Consider the following 16,003-nt stretch of genomic DNA (forward strand, 5'->3'; position numbering starts at 1 on the left):
GCACTGTAGAAGTCTACATGGAACACTACACTATAACAGTCATTGTGATTGTGCTGGATGCCCAGTTCTGCTGTTCTGTCACCCCAAAGACAGCCTGAGAATTGGGAACCTGTGACAGCTCTTCCTAAACATCTCCATGATTATCCTTATCATCTTACAAAGAAAAGTCTCTTTTGCTATTTAGAGACACAAACAGTACTGAGATAGTAGGAGTTTGTTTCTTCTACAAGTTCATACAGCATTGCATGCCTATGGGTCTAGCAGGAACTACAAGTCTGCCTTGCACTGTCAAGTTAAAAAAATAATAGTAATTATCATATGCTTTCTGTGTATGTCTTACAAAGATGAATTTCCTTCTGTGCCTGTTTGACCTATGGGTTGCACAGAAGTACAGGCTATAGTGCTGTGCTCCTAGGTATGAACCTAGAGATAACATTTCTACATACAGGACAAAAAAATCCCTGTACAGTTGTTTTTCTGTTGGCCTCATTTCTCTCTTAAATATTACCCAGAGACAGCTGCTTAAAAAGAATGGCTCTTTAAACAGAATTCTAGGCTTCAAAACCTGTCTAAATATGGTAACATGCAGGTTAAGAAGAAGCTTCTAAGAATCTCTCAAAGAAGAAATGAGATAAATTAAATGAGTGGTTTTTATTGTTTGTTTGTTTGTTTTTAATCCTGTCCTATAAAACAAACAAACAAACAAAAACAAGAAAACAAACAGACCCCCCCCTGCTCCCAAAGTACAACTTACATTGCAAATAAACTCACACTTTCAATAAAAAAAAAATAATAAATAAATAGCATTATTTTCTGGCCCTGGTAACCTCACTTCATAAGCCTTTAAGTTATGGGTGTGAGTCCCTCCATAAAGCCAGAACATGAGTTCACCAGTGTGGTTAGCATAGATTTCCACAGGTATAACCAAGTACACACTTGGCCATAACAATAAACACTTGGCTGTGTAGTTGGCAGTATTCAGAACTCCTTTAATGACAGGGGCAGAGAGATGTAACTGCAGCTCTAAAAGAGTGACAGTTCCCCTGAATCAACATTTTTCTGTACCTGATCCTTTCCAGGAAGGAGAAAAGTAAAATCAAATTCAGTATCTGGTAAGAGAATTCTCTGCATCTCATACAGAGATCTTCCTAATACATGAATTACAGAATTAGCATTCATCTCCTGTGAGCTAACAAAGCAAAAATGTAGGCAATATGTTTAAAAGTCATTGCTCATTGCTTTTATTTTATAAGTTAACTGATACCCTCTAAAGACAAATATTAAGAACTGCCCCCAAATCTACCCACTTTTAAGAATCTACAGACATGCTGCCACATTATAACTGTAACTATTATTTTACTTTTATGCCATTTTCTATAAAGAGTTTCCCAGCTCTAATAATAAAGTTTCTTTTCAAGAGAAATTGCAAGACAACATTCATGCAGGAAGCCCAGTATGTTTATTGGTTACTGATGTTTCATGCTGGCTGTTGCAAAGTTGATTGTGAGCTGACAGTTGGAACCAGCATGCACTGCTTTGGTGAGGACAGTAGGGTCATTTTCATTTGCTTTTATCTACAGAGAAGAAAAAGACAATATGATATAATCTTTCAAAAGAAAATCTCTGCTTTGCAATTTGTCACTCAGAGAGGTAATAATAGAGAAAGAGTGCTAGGAGCTAGAAAGAATGATTCTTTCTCCATCACTCTGTTGCAGCTTTAGCCTTTAGTCCTCTCTATTACAAAAGCTTTCTCCCTTATGACAGAGGAAAACAAATAGCATGCTGCACTCTGTTGCTGCTACTGATGCTCTAGATGAATTTCCCTGTGAGGGTGCTTTAAAATAATAATACAATGAAATGTGGAGAAGCTAATTTCACCCTCCCAGCACTGCAGATTTGTTCCTGTCCTCATTAATTAAGAACAGACCAAGAACAGACCCATTTTATGTGAGGTGAGAACTGGGGCTTTACATCCATCTATTGGGAATTTATTTCTCAAGCTAGCTGATCTCACTGTTGGTATTTATATACACACAAAAATTCAGCCTGGATTTTGTCATGCTTACTGCCACTCACCATACCCCCAACCCATATAATCAACCCCCCCTACTGTAGCAGAAAAATATTTCAGCTGCAGTTGGCATACAGCAGCATCATGCCCCAGTTGTGCTTTCTGAAGGTTGTACCTAGCTCTTTTATTTTTTCCTGAAACATTTCTGCAGCTTGTAAACAGTTAAAGAGTGAGACGCTGTTACCCAGCCCTTCTCACTAGCTGCCTTTTGCCACCCATATGTTGCTCAGCACCGGTCCTTGCTAGGTTCTTCTACGAGACAGTTCAATTCACTATGCCAACAGAAAACTAACCCAGAAAAAGGAATCTAATTGTTTTCTGTTGGGTTATCAAGTAAATCAACTCAGAGAAGGATGTACCAAGCACCAGGGCTTACACATTTGAGGGAATGTCAATAACCAGGCTGTGCACTGTGGACACTGGTGAAGAGTGAGGGGGTAACACTGGTTGTTACTGCACTGTTAGCAGCTCTGAGCCTTATAGCAGCTCAGCCATCCATCAGATCACAGCTGGCTTTGACTGCAGCACCTCTACTGCATGAAGACAGATGTTGTCCTTGCAATACAGATCTCTCAGCTTAACCCAAACAGCTCAGTTGATGGAGTTTTATTGTCTGTAAGAAAGGAACACTAGAGAATATATATTTTTTTACATCAAACTGTTTCTGGCTTTTCTGTAAAATTGCAAGCCTAAGGCTTGTACTTTTATTCCTGCTGCTTCAAAAGGGATGGCCTAACTGAGCTCAGCTTTTCTGTGAGCCTTCATACCCATTTTTCAGTTTCACAGTTAAAATCCATCTGTGCTCTCAGTGGAAATTTTTATATGGGGGTTCCAATCAGAAAGAGGCTTTCCATACCTGAGCTGCCACTCGTTTTTATGAGAGGGCTCATTTCAGACAAGCGTGTCACATGTCAGAAGACCTGCTGCATTTTTCTTGAAATTTCAGAGAAGCATTAAGTAAAGTAGTTTTCACTAATCAAAATAGACAGTTACCTGCAAGAACAAACCTTGGGAATGCAGCTATTATTTTGGTGCGATGGGTGTAGTTGAGACCAGACCTGTATATGGTGCTCTCTTAACAGCAACCGGCTGACAGACCTGCAATGAAGCATTTCAAACCTTTCAGTATTATTTTGTCTTCTTGTAATTGCTAACTCTACACAATGCGAATAGCAGTCCTGATATAACCCAGCTTTGAATGCTATGCTACCCAATGATTCCATCAATTTTTTCTTTTGAAAATGTTCCTTACATTCATACTAAAATGTTCAGTTCTCAGCTTTCATCAGGAGGCAGGTGGTTTAGTCTGTTCATCACTGTAACAAAAGAACTCTGAAACCATTTTTTCTAACAAGCAACAGATCGTGTTTCACCTCATTTTGTTGATGCTTCTGCCTCCCTTCATTCAAACACTTCTTGGAGTGGCAAAATCCCAGAGATTATGCCACATAGATAAATTTAAAACAAAACAAAACAAAAACCACTTATCTGCAGTATTTGCTTGTTTCCGTATATTTGTATATACATATTCATTTGGCTACTCATCAGGATATCCCAGGGGGAAGAGGTACAGAGCAAATAGACCTGAGCAGCTCTCCAGAATAGCTGACTCACTGCCCGTCCACACTGTAAGCCTGTTCTTCATTAAGGTAATCACATTTCCCAGTGATGCTCTTAGTACAGATAAGAGAGTTAAATGAACATCAATGAAACAAAGCCACTCCTGCCTTATGTGGGTATCTTCCATCCACCATCCCAGATGCTGACTACAGGAGGTTGAGCTGGTTGAAAAATCACTTCTGAAAACAATTTGCACTTGATGTTTTGATTCTGGAAAAATTCTCCCTAGCTTTGATCAGAAATAGAAATGACAGCATTCACTGAAGTCTTTTATAATTCTATGATTGCCAAATTTATCTTCAATTTTAGTTTAGTTTTGGCACTAATCTTCTTCTCACATGGGAAGCGAGAAGATGCCTCAGCAGAGATGCCAGGGTCTGGAGTCACTACAACTTAGCTATGCTTGGGGAAGCACCTAATTATTGTTTAATAACTGCATCATGTTCTCTTACATGAAGAGAAATGTCCTAACTTTTTGCTGATGTAATGCCAGTACAAATCTGGTTTCAATAGCTAGCTTCTATTACCATTACATGGCATTTATTTTGCATTTAAAATTAAAGGGACCAACACTGCACAACAAAGAATGTGCAATAATAATAGGCAGCCCTCATTAACAAAGTACCAAATATTTTCAATGTCTGGTGGATTAAACAGATTCGTTGTCACATTGAACTTTGTGTATGACATATCCCACTGAAGACAGACCCAAAGGATGAGAGGAATACAGCAACAAGAATCTATTGAGATTAAAAAGGCAGAATAATTCTACTGTAGATGAAGAGTTCTCACTGTTTAGCTTGTGACAATCTTAGCCTGCAACTGGCCATGGAGCTGCATGGCTTTTGGAGCAATTGTTTCAATTCAACTAAATGTTCCATGGAAAGGGAAGATCTTTTCTCCAGAAAAAAAATCACATTTTGGGGTACTGGTTCGCTCATGCAGTAGGCCTGGAAAGTCCAGGAACAGATTTTTTTCTTTCCCTTTCATTTCTCCCACAAACATGAACCTTCATTCACACTGAAAAGGTGTGACAGATTTAAATGAGAAATTTGGTTTCACAATAAAAGACAAAGACAAAATGTGTTCTTTTATGCTCAGAAAGCCCAAATATACAATCATCTGTTTTCTGTTCTAAATTCCCAGGGAAAAACTGAATGCTCATGAATGGACTTCTCTGCCTATCCACTGAAGTGTATTATGCCTATTAATTGCAGACAGCCCCCATCAGCTCCTGGGAAAGTGCTGTCTTTGGAGGAAAGCCTCAGCCATTTTGACATGTAATTTGTAGTCCAACAAGACAACAGAGGGATGTAATGCACAGTATTATCTTGGAAGTATTTTAAAGAGCCAGCTCTCGCATGAATGCTTGTCTAATTCAACTTTTAGATCCTGCAGTGAATTCTACTTATTCAAGTTGTGACTTTCAGATATTGTCTGGGTGCTTTTGAAAATCCTATCTATAATAAGCAACACTAAGGCCTCAAAAATATTCTTCACATGTGCCAGCATGGCAAATAGGCACTGAAAATTCAACCTGCATGTCTTTTGCAAAATTTCTCTTCAAAAAAAAAAAAAGATTGAACAAGAGCTTGAACAGCAAATTTGGTCCAGCACTTTTCACATGTTCAGCTTTTAACACATTGTTGCTGGAACACAGCCAAACGTTCAGCATTCTACAGGGCTTAGCTCTAAATATCTGATCCATGGAGGAGTTATAAAACTATTGATCTCTTCCTCCAGTGTAAGTTTTATCCCTGAGCATGATGCTGAGCCTCTGTGATTTGCAGTGAAATCAGTGATTAAATCTAGAAGGTAGTCAGATTACCCATGAGCAAAATATTTTGTCCAACGTTATTGCAAGTGGGACTTATTTTTAAAAGTACCCAGACTTTGTCTACAAGCTGTACCAGCTACCCGGAGAGAAGGAACTAGTCTATGATATTTCTCTGTAATATGAAGAGCAATAAAAATTGAGTCCCCTTAGTTTCATTTCCTCCCACCTTGGCAGATTTTGATTAGTAAGGGAAATTACCATTGAATCCCCAAACCTCTGTTCCCAAGAGCTAGTTATCCTCATGTTCTAGAAAGCATTACAGAGATTTATTAGTTTAATTAACCTTCTCCCGCTGCCTGACTCGTTTGTAGACATATGGAGGGAATGGTGGACGGGAGACGTATTTGCCTTCTCCTGCTGTGACATTGAAAACTCCGCCTTCATAAACCACTTTGCCTCTTGAAACTGTTGCAACACAGACTCCATGGCAGACCATTCCTTCAAATATATTGAAGTCGTTGGCCTGGTGATGCGTCTTTGCAGATATTGTCCTGTGTTTAAAAAACAAACAAACAAACAAAAAACACACTGAAATTACTACAATCTTTGCATTGTACTTCATTACGAAATTTTAAGAAATTGATAGAGGAGGAAAATTTAGCAGCATTATTAAACTATGACATTGTAGAGTACATCATGGAACAGCTGTAAAAATAGAATAGAGCATTAACATTTCATTGAACAGTAATTGCATTTCAAAAGAATGAAGAGAGAGTCAAAAGGACAGAACTTTTTAGCCTTGAAACACAAAATTTTCCACTAGAAAAAGATTAGAAAAAAACAAAACAAAACAAAAAAACATCAGTTTATAATATTTATTTTAATAAAATGATTGTATTCTGCCTTGTCAAGCAAATATCTGTGTACAATAAGGTCAGAAAAAGTTCTAACCCTTTAGGTACAGTTACCTGAAATTTCAAGTTTGGAAAGCATGGTTGCAGTTTTTCAAAGATTGTAACTCATAAATAAGACAAAGACCATTTCACTGGAAAGTTGGTAGATCATAATGAATTTTGGTAACATTTAAAGTGAATTGGACTGATCCAGTGACTGACAGTCCAAATATCTCTATGCTTTCAAATAAGAATGACATCACACTCCTACATATTTTTCTTCCAACGGTACTAGGGAAATTATAGTTTTAGACCTCAACAGTATTAATTTGAGCTATGGTATCATTGCTTTGTCTATGCATAGACCTCATTCTTTATGTTCACCATTTTTCTGGCAAATTTCTCCAACCCTAACTGGCTACATTAAAGGCAATTAACACTAGAGCTGACGTTAGCATTTGCAAGTGCGGACTGCATATACTTCCTTTACTATCTATTTTCCCTACTGAGCTACTTACTATCTACTGTATCTAAAATATGTCACAAGATTTTGAAATTTAATTAATTTTATTAGCTTCCTATTTCCAATCTCTTTATTTATTTATTTTAAATTTGGAAAGTTTTTATTTCTATTACTATCTGTAATTTCTGAAAGGAAGGATGTTTTTTGGTGAGCAGTCAGAATTTTCCAGAATGGGAATATGTGCACATGGTAAAAAAAACTATAATGAATGTATAGCGCTAACATTATTCCAATGATTACATCTTTAGAAAAAGAATTTTCAAAATAAAAACTAATATGGAATACTAATAGATCAAAATATCAATTTATTTGGATAAGAATTATTAAAAACTTTAATTAACATATTTATTAAAATGAGAAAACCACAGCAAAATCTTTATCTTTCTTGAAGTACGCCATTTTCAAAGGTAATCAAGTATCAAATATTTCAAGTGATTAGTTATAATTATCAGAAAGATACATATTTTGCCTTTCATATAATTACGCTGAACTAAGGTAAATTTAAATTTAAGTTAAGTACATTTAAATCTCAGTGGCAACTAACTTTTCAAATGCTGTATATCTAAAAATGTTCTCTATGGCCAATCTGCCCAGAGGAATAAAAACTTTTCCTTATTCAGAACAGCTTTGACAGAAAACTTATGCTTGCCTGCTCTCCAGTATCAGCATCATCTTGTAGAAAGAGCGAGCAATGGAAGTCAGACCTCTCTAGTATTCACTAGTCCTATGAATACTGTTGAACAAGTTTATCCATGGGTGTTATAATAGCTCTGCAAAGAGCTGGTGAACATATTTCTCCAGCTTATTGCATTACACTTATGGGTCCAATTGCTAGAACAGTAAGTAACAACAACTGTAATATAATTATCTTGAACATTCTCTGGGTATACATCATATCTATTTGCACACAAGCACTGGGATGCAAAAAGGGAAATGGAAAAAAAGTACTTTGAGCAAATGAACTGAAAAATAAGCAAGATGCTTCAGCTCTACATGTGAGCTGTTTAAATGTGCTAGAGCAGGATCACCAGTGGTATACATGCCTCAGAGGTAAGTATATCCTTCCTAAAAGGTTACAAAACTAATGGAAATTAATGCATTTAAAAGAGACGTCCATTTGTACAGGTAAGCCCTGCAATATGACAAAAGAGATTTCCCATAGCTAGTCTCAACAACAAACTTGTATAGAACCCATTTATAACTCTTCTGTTGAACCAAGGCTTAGATCTTGCTGCTCTTTTTGAAGGTGAAGTGCAGTTTCCCTGATGGAGCTCACCAAAACTCATCTGCATTTAGGTTTTTAGCAATTTTATTTGACATTATCAATGGCAGGGAAAGTTTCAAGTAGGAAGCGAGCAATGAATTTAAATGAAGACAGTATGCTTGGATCTGGAGCTCACAACTCAACAACCTTATGCCACACACTGTTTACTGCTATATCAGCCATTTCAGTAACAGGCAGCTTGCTGGGAAGCTTAGTGAAATTCCAGTGTTTGCTCTGAAAGTTTGAATACTATTGACCCTCAACTAATGGCAAGAACACTAAAAACTATTTATAATCTGAGAAAGTAAGACTGACGCCATAGTGAAGTAGAACATAACAGTTGCCTCTAACATCCTAAGAAATGTCTGACGTAATGGGTTACTTAACATGAGAAAGAAGATTCTGACTCCAAAAATCCAAATGACAATTTTTTGATATATTTCCTAAAATTCTCTAATTCTCATGATAAACAGAGACTCTTGTTCCAAACAACCCTTCCTCAAATGGAAACAGATCAGAATGATAACTTGAATATTTGAAAGAAAACTCTATATGAGGAGGATATTGCAGAGACATCAGGCTCTGTTTTGTTCCTACTTATCTCAGTGTTTTCATTTAATTCACTTCAGCTGCTTTTGATACACCTGTCTTGCAAAGAGGTCTCAGGCTATCAATAAAAAAAAATGATATTCCCCTAGTACAGAAGAAGACATGCTTCTGAGATTGTCCTTTATTTTCAATCCATTGCTTCTGTCCAACTATTTGCAGTCAAGAAGCAATTATTTTATAGTCAAAGATCAATTATCAAATTTTCTCTGTGTGCGTGACAATTCAGTGACTGGTAATCTTGTATTTATTTATTCAGTATGTGAAAAAAGACTTTACAGCCAATCCTATGATATTATATCTAAATAAACTACAAACTGACATTTGAAATTTAGAAGAGAGCATCATATTTGATTAATGCAGAAAGCTGTAGGGTGAAATTCAAGGCAGTACAAGTGGTCAGCTCAAAAGATTGGCCCTTGGTAAGCCTGAATCTTTGTAAAGAGTTAGGGGTATTAGATTACATTTCAAGTCAAACACAAACTAGGAGCATCACAAACATGTCTCTGCCTCAGTCAGAGCCTGAAATACTATACAGTAAGTTATAGTCAGGCAAAAGGGGCAACTGGATGAAGGGAAGCAATCTTGACTTACAAGATATCTTCTACCCCTCATAATGCATAGGAAATGAAGCTAAATCAGCCCAGTGAAGGTGGATCTGTCGAACTAGTGTGAGCTCTAGGACCTAAACTTTGACTGCTGTGAGGATTGGATCACTGTAGTTTTCAAGAGGGGCATATGAAAATGAAGAACTTAATTACTTTTAATGGGAACTGGATGCATACTTCACACAGTTTTCTTTAAAAATTCCAAGCACAGGAATATGAAGGGATTTTGTAGTCAACAGCCCTTAGGCAAGAATAGCTGTTGAACATCTCAGCAGAGGGAGGACACAGATTTTATAATTACTTAATTAAGTGAAAACATAGGAATAAAGGAAGCTAAAATGACCTGAGCCCATTGCTGAAAACAACTGCTTTGCAGACAGTTGCTATAGAAAACCAACTTATGTAAGAGAGAGTATTTCAGATGTAAGCAACTTCTCCCAGTGCTTACAATGCAGTAAGCTCTCTCAGCTTTTCAGAGCTGGGGGCAGGTGAGAAATGCAGTTTGCTGAGGTTAATATTAGCCTTTGTGAGATGCCCCTTCACATTACTTTCACCTGCCTTTGCATCCTCCATATTGTTAACCTGCTTTTCTAAACTCTAGACAAAAATAAGTCTCTGGTTCACCTTCCTGTGCTGTCCTGAGACACCACTCATTTATATAGATAATTAAGTTGGACTTTGTTAAAGAGATGGAAGTATTAAATAGAAAAGGGAAGGAGAGGAATAAAGAGAAGAAAAAGAAGAAAAAGAAAACCTTAAAATCTATGTGCAAATGTTTGTTAAAAGCCTATGTGGATTAAAAAAGCCCATGGCCTACTTTATAATTAATGAATTGTTATAACTGCACATACCAACTTCTGTAGGCAACTATTAGTAAAGTTGTATCCCTAACCTCTTAAGAATATGCCTAAATAAGCATTGTCTTTGAGTAGCTACCTGAAGTGAGGGGATTTGTGGACAAAATAACAGTTACAAGCAGAGGCAGGATGTTAATGTTTAGGAGCTCCTTGTCAGAGAGACATATCTGAGGGATGGGATCTTTATTTAATGCATTCATATCTCCTAAGATACATCATGTTAAGATGGGCAGAGAATTACAACAGAATGATTTTTCTGATTATGGTAAGCAACTCATTTATCAACAATAACATCAGTTTGTTCCTATCAATCACTACAAGGTGATATGGGATGGAAGTGGAAACTGTCAAACTATATGATGGGCAGGAAGGAAAACAGTAATGAGAAATTAAGCTTGTAGGAAAGGATAGAGAGGAAAATACAAATGAGTATTCAATGACTAAAGAAGATCTGGAAGTGATCACAGGGGAGAAGAAGGTAAGCTTATATAAGGAGAAAATAAGAAAGAATCTTTTCTTTTTCTTTTTTTTTTTTTTTTTTTTTCCTTGGTAACATTTCTAAGATTCAGTTCTCTAAAGAGAGCAGCTGACATTTTGTGAGACAGCAAGTTACTAGGGAAACGTACATCATGCTCTCTCATAGAGACTTGTTTTGTTACAGTTCACAGAACCAGAGAGGCATTGAAATTGGAAAGCATCTCTGGAGATCATCTATTCTAACCTTCTGCTCTGGCCAGGGTCTGGCACAGCAGGGGTGTGCCCAGGCAGGTTCTGAATACTTCCAAGGATGGAAAGTCCACCATCTCTATTGGCAACCTTTTCCAGTGTCTGATCACACTCACAGAAAGTAAATAAATAAACAAACAAACAAACAAATAAATAAATAGTTCTTTCTTATATTTAAATGGATTTTCCTGCATTTTAGTTTGTGTCTATTGTTTCTTTCTCCATGTTCCCTTGATCTGAGATAACAGGTTTCTGACAGGAATTCCATGATTTTAGTGAAATAGCATACATTCATGCATACACAGACTTGTACTTGTGCAAAAGAAGAGCTACTGAAAATGCCAGAACTTACTTGTCCTATGCACACATATTTGTATGCTACATTATTTCATTTTCCCTAATTGAGTCTAGATGCAGTTATCCATATACTCAGTATTCAATATCATGCTCATTCATCAAAAGAGCAAGACAGTCACAGCATTATTCATTCTAATCATCTGCTAACAACTTTTTGTTGTTGTTGTTTTTTGTTTTTTTCCCTCTTGCATTGTATGAAAAATTACAGGCAGTTGCTTGGCATAGAGTCTTTAGATGTTGTAACTTGTCCCCACTTAAGCTTCTGAGGCTGAAGACCTGACTGCAAGTGAGACAAGGGCCCAGGAGGACCACCCCAGAGGAGCCAAAAAAGGATGAGAGACTGCTACCTGCATAGGCAACTCTGCCTTGACATTCAAAGGTAGCCTAACTTATAGGCTATATTTGGTAAATGGAAAATAAATGGTGAATAGGACTTCTCAGACAGCATATTGTTATAAAGAAGTGGCTTGATAATTTAACTGGACTTAGACAGTTAAATCCCATTTGATGATGATGATGATAATTTTTTATGCCTGTGGATGTTTTCAAATTTAGTTCTGATCCTGCCTTCAGGGCTTTATCCACAGCTTTTTTGCAAGGCTCTGGACAGGCTACAGTGAGTCTATTGAGTCCTTATAACAGCCAGGAGCTCTTCTGAGATGTTTAGTGTCTTCTGTCCCTACTTTACAAGGGGTGTTCAGCTCTTTCCACAGTCTGAATTGGGTACCGCAGCATTTAGATTCTTTGTCAACTATTTCTGAAACAAACCCTAGAGATTTTGTTTTCTTACTTGATTTCAGATAGCCAAAGGTGTCAACTATAGAGGACACACTGATGTGCTGATGTTTTTGTTTTTTTTTTTTTTTTCCAAGGAGTTCTCACAAAACAGTCCTGTGTGCTGTACTTGGCTGTACTTGGGAATATCAGGCTGTACTTGGGATGCTGAGAGTGTTGAGGCCCACAAGATGATATTTAGTAGCACATGGCTGCAAAATAACAACTAGTCTCTTCAGAATTTGCATGTTCTTAAATAAATATGCAATGACTATAAGGAAACTGAGAAATAGACCTAACTTCTCAGAACTCACAATCCATCTTTTCTAATGCAATTTCTAATGAATTTATACATTTAAAGTGTTTATTTCCAACCCTGTTTGCTTTCATGTGGACATCCTAAAACCACTATTTGGAAGCCCTGAAATACACTAGTAATTGTTCATACAATCATTCTTACTTTATTTTCTGCAAAAATTACCAGCAAAGCCTACAGAAATAGGCCAGTCAGTGAAGATAAGCTATATAAATAAAATCTCAGCAAAAGCAGCAGAATGCTGGAAGTGGAACCTCGAATAGCAACTGCTCCTATATTGCAGGGCTGAATTCACTAGGCTTTTGCCACATTGAAAGGGAACACCCTGAATGCCCAGACAGTACCCATCACGTTGTAATTGTGCAATGATGTTGAAGGAGAAAAGCAACTGATTTTGCAGTGATTTAAGTGTTTTTTTTTTTTGTTTTGTTTTTTTTTTTTTTTTTTTTTTTGAAGAGCTTCACTATCTTACCGAATGACTTTAGAATCTTCCCCATAGACTTTCTCTGCCAGACTGTGGTAATACCAGTTCTTTACAACAACATTTCAGCCATTGCCGAATTCTTTAAGCTAATATCAGACAGCATTTTAAGACTGAAGCAACAGCGCATCAAGCCAGAACTAGAAAACTACGTTCTCCTCTCTTAGAAAATTTATATTTACAAACAAGAAAAATAGTCATGCCCAAAACAGGAAGGAGTTTGCAAGACAGAGGAACACGCTTATCACGATATGAAAAATTACTATCCAGATGCAAAAACAGAATACGAGGTTACACCTTGTGTAATATCTTAAATGGTTGAAGTCTGTTAGCTAGATCTGTTTTTTTCTGCTGGACTGTTTGTGCCCTCTTCAGGATTTATAGTGAAATGAATAGACAAGGACTAGATTTATTTATACTTACTCATATAGTTCACACAATTGTACCTGCACAGTTGCTTGTTCCCAGCAAAGCCAAAGGGATAAACAACGCGAACAGTACCAGATCAGGAGGAGGAAAAAAATATCAGTTCAACTTAAAATCAGCTTGCTCAGTAAGAAAATACAGTTAATTCTTAAAAAAAAAAAAAAGAAAATGTTTAAAGAAAAACTGCATCTTCACAGCTGCAGTGGGCAAAAGGCCATTATAGTACTCAGGAGAGAGTGAAGGGAGGCAGAAGGAATGCCTGGGAGGGAAAAGGATAAAGAATTTTAAGAGCTGACAAAGCACCTTGAGAATAATGTCAGAACTCTGCTATCCTACTAGTTTCATTTGTCCTCAGGCAGAGCAGAAGCGAGTTCAGAAAAGAATCTTTTTTTTTTTTTTTTTTTTTTTTTTTTTTTTTTTTAAATCAGACTTTGTAGCTCCACTGTCCCGAAATAGCTCATTGCTAGTATCTCAAAATATGCTTGCTCAGCATGAACTGTTCAATACTCAGCAGCAAAATCTCTTTGACCCAGCACTGGGCAGGCCTCTGTGTTGATGGGGGTTGACAATCCTGAAACTTCTTTTGCTGGTATTGCCAGATTATTGCTATTATTATTATTATTTTTGGTGGGACTTCTGCAAAGCAAGTTCCATGTCCTCAAGCTTTGCCCCTTAAAACACAGGATGCTTTTTCCTGTCAGTTTGGGTGCTTTTGCTACTCATGGGCATGCTGAAATGAGTGAAAATTTCATTATCAAAAATTCAAGATCTAGCAGATTGGTGAGGAAAATTTCATTTGTGTAAGGTAAATCTAGGAGAAGGGCTTTTTATCTCTATTTGGTTTCTGAGCCTCAGATTTGCCCAGTTATGTTTCCAAACTTTCCTCTACCAACAGAGGAGTCTTCAATTGTCTTTTAAAACCAAAGGCTGAAAATCTAGTGCCATCTATGAGTTACAACAGCTCAAGTTTTAGGAACACCAAACACTGTCATAACTCGATGAAAGCTGTCTATGCTGCCATCATGCTCAGCACCCCAAAAAGTGTTGAGCTTTGGGATTTGTGATTGCCTTCTTATATGGATTTTACCCACTGTTTAGATGACACCAGTGAAGGAATTTCAACTGGCAGAGTCAGTGTGTGCTTTCAGGGCATTCATGCTCTGTATGCTCACACTGCTTGCCAGAGCTAAGCCTGAGACCAAAGCACCAGCCTGGCACACCTCCTGACCTGCTGCTGGCATGTGTATGGCTGAACTCAGTCAGAGGTTGGACACAGCTGTTTAACACCCCCAGATTTAAGGTGATCCACCTGGAGGTCAAACAGTGGACATGTACATGCACAGCCCATAGGCACCTCAGCTGATAAAAGCACCTCCCCCAGTGAGCTCTCTCTGTGACAGCCTGCTCTCAAACCGTTTCCATGCAATTTAGACAAGACCAGGATAGCTGTAAGAGCCAGAGAAATACCCAAGAGAGATTCTTGAGATATTTATAGTGGCCTGATTATGGATCTGGCTGATGGTGTGAATATACCTGAAGACAGGAATCAGCTGTAGTGCAGAGTGTGCTGTATGAGTTGAGGCTCACAAAAAGACAGTGCATGTCCTTTGTAGCATAAATATACCATGGCATCAGGTCACACAGGGTGAGACATCAGCATAACTTTCGTGCACATGTTGTTGGTGTGACAAGATCTACTCTAGCCTGTGCACAAATCCAGAAAACTCCTTAAATAAAAGTGTAAGCAAGTACAGCTTCAAACCTAATCTCACTCATGGCTCTCTCTACCACTACTATTACTCCATCAGCTAGGAAGAAACATTAGGAGTTCAGGACCCCACACGTTCACCAACCATACTGACTACCTTTGAATATGTTTGAAGTAGCTGTAAGCTCAAAACACAAGATGGTAATGGTACACTCTTTAGGAACACAGGCTCCTCTCTGCTTTTTGCAGTGGAAAGAAGCTGAACATACTCAAACACTTAGAGTTACTCTAAGATCCTAAAGTGGTTATTTTTACTGTAAGGATACCAAACACTAGTAGTATAATGTATGGTCTTGCTATTTTTGCACTTGGTCAGCAATTCAGGTGATTTATTTTTTTTTAATTCATCTAGAGATCAAGAATCTCTACTTACATACACTACTGTAGGAGCCAAATAAATAACCTGTAAATAATTCACATCAAATGCTGTTGAAAAACACCATAAACTCTCCCTAAAGGCTTATTGCTATACAAATGCTTTGAGATATTGTTTCCTACAGAGAGGTTGGATGGAAGGAAACAACTATGCATACATACCTGGTAGCTTTGGGATCCCAAATTACGATGTCAGCATCGGAACCCACAGCAATTCTCCCCTTCTTTGGGTAAAGGTTAAAGATTTTTGCTGCATTTGTGCTGGTAACAGCTACAAATCTGTTTTCATCCATTTTTCCACTGTGCTGAAGAAGAGTACACAAAAGTAAACTCACTACTTTTTAAAACAAGAGATGAAATTTTTGTTTTGTTTTGTTTTGATTTGATTTGTTTTGTTTTGTTGAAAATGCTGGGATGAGTGAGAGCTTTCTGCCAAAATCACAACATCACATCAATTTACTAATGAGTTTAAAAGAAAAATAACTATTTTTCTCTGATATACCTTCTGTAATGTACTTTCACTGAATAAAGTAACTTTATACAAGTTTACCTCATAACAAA

General features: G+C 37.3%; 1 protein-coding gene across 1 annotated transcript in view; it reads right to left on the reverse strand.

The window, feature by feature from the left end:
• Window positions 1-1,436: 1,436 nt before the first annotated feature.
• DPYS (dihydropyrimidinase) overlaps window positions 1,437-16,003 on the reverse strand; it is a 31,863-nt gene continuing 17,296 nt past the window's right edge. Inside the window, exons 7-10 of the mRNA XM_035319036.1 lie at window positions 15,605-15,747; window positions 5,812-6,019; window positions 3,065-3,169; window positions 1,437-1,574 (exon numbers count right to left, since the gene is read on the reverse strand). Coding sequence (XP_035174927.1) covers window positions 3,095-3,169; window positions 5,812-6,019; window positions 15,605-15,747 — 426 coding nt within the window. The 3' untranslated portion in view covers window positions 1,437-1,574; window positions 3,065-3,094. The remainder of the gene's footprint in view (window positions 1,575-3,064; window positions 3,170-5,811; window positions 6,020-15,604; window positions 15,748-16,003) is intronic.

Source organism: Oxyura jamaicensis, chromosome 2 (assembly GCF_011077185.1).
Source record: "Oxyura jamaicensis isolate SHBP4307 breed ruddy duck chromosome 2, BPBGC_Ojam_1.0, whole genome shotgun sequence".
NCBI classification, from domain to species: domain Eukaryota; kingdom Metazoa; phylum Chordata; class Aves; order Anseriformes; family Anatidae; genus Oxyura; species Oxyura jamaicensis.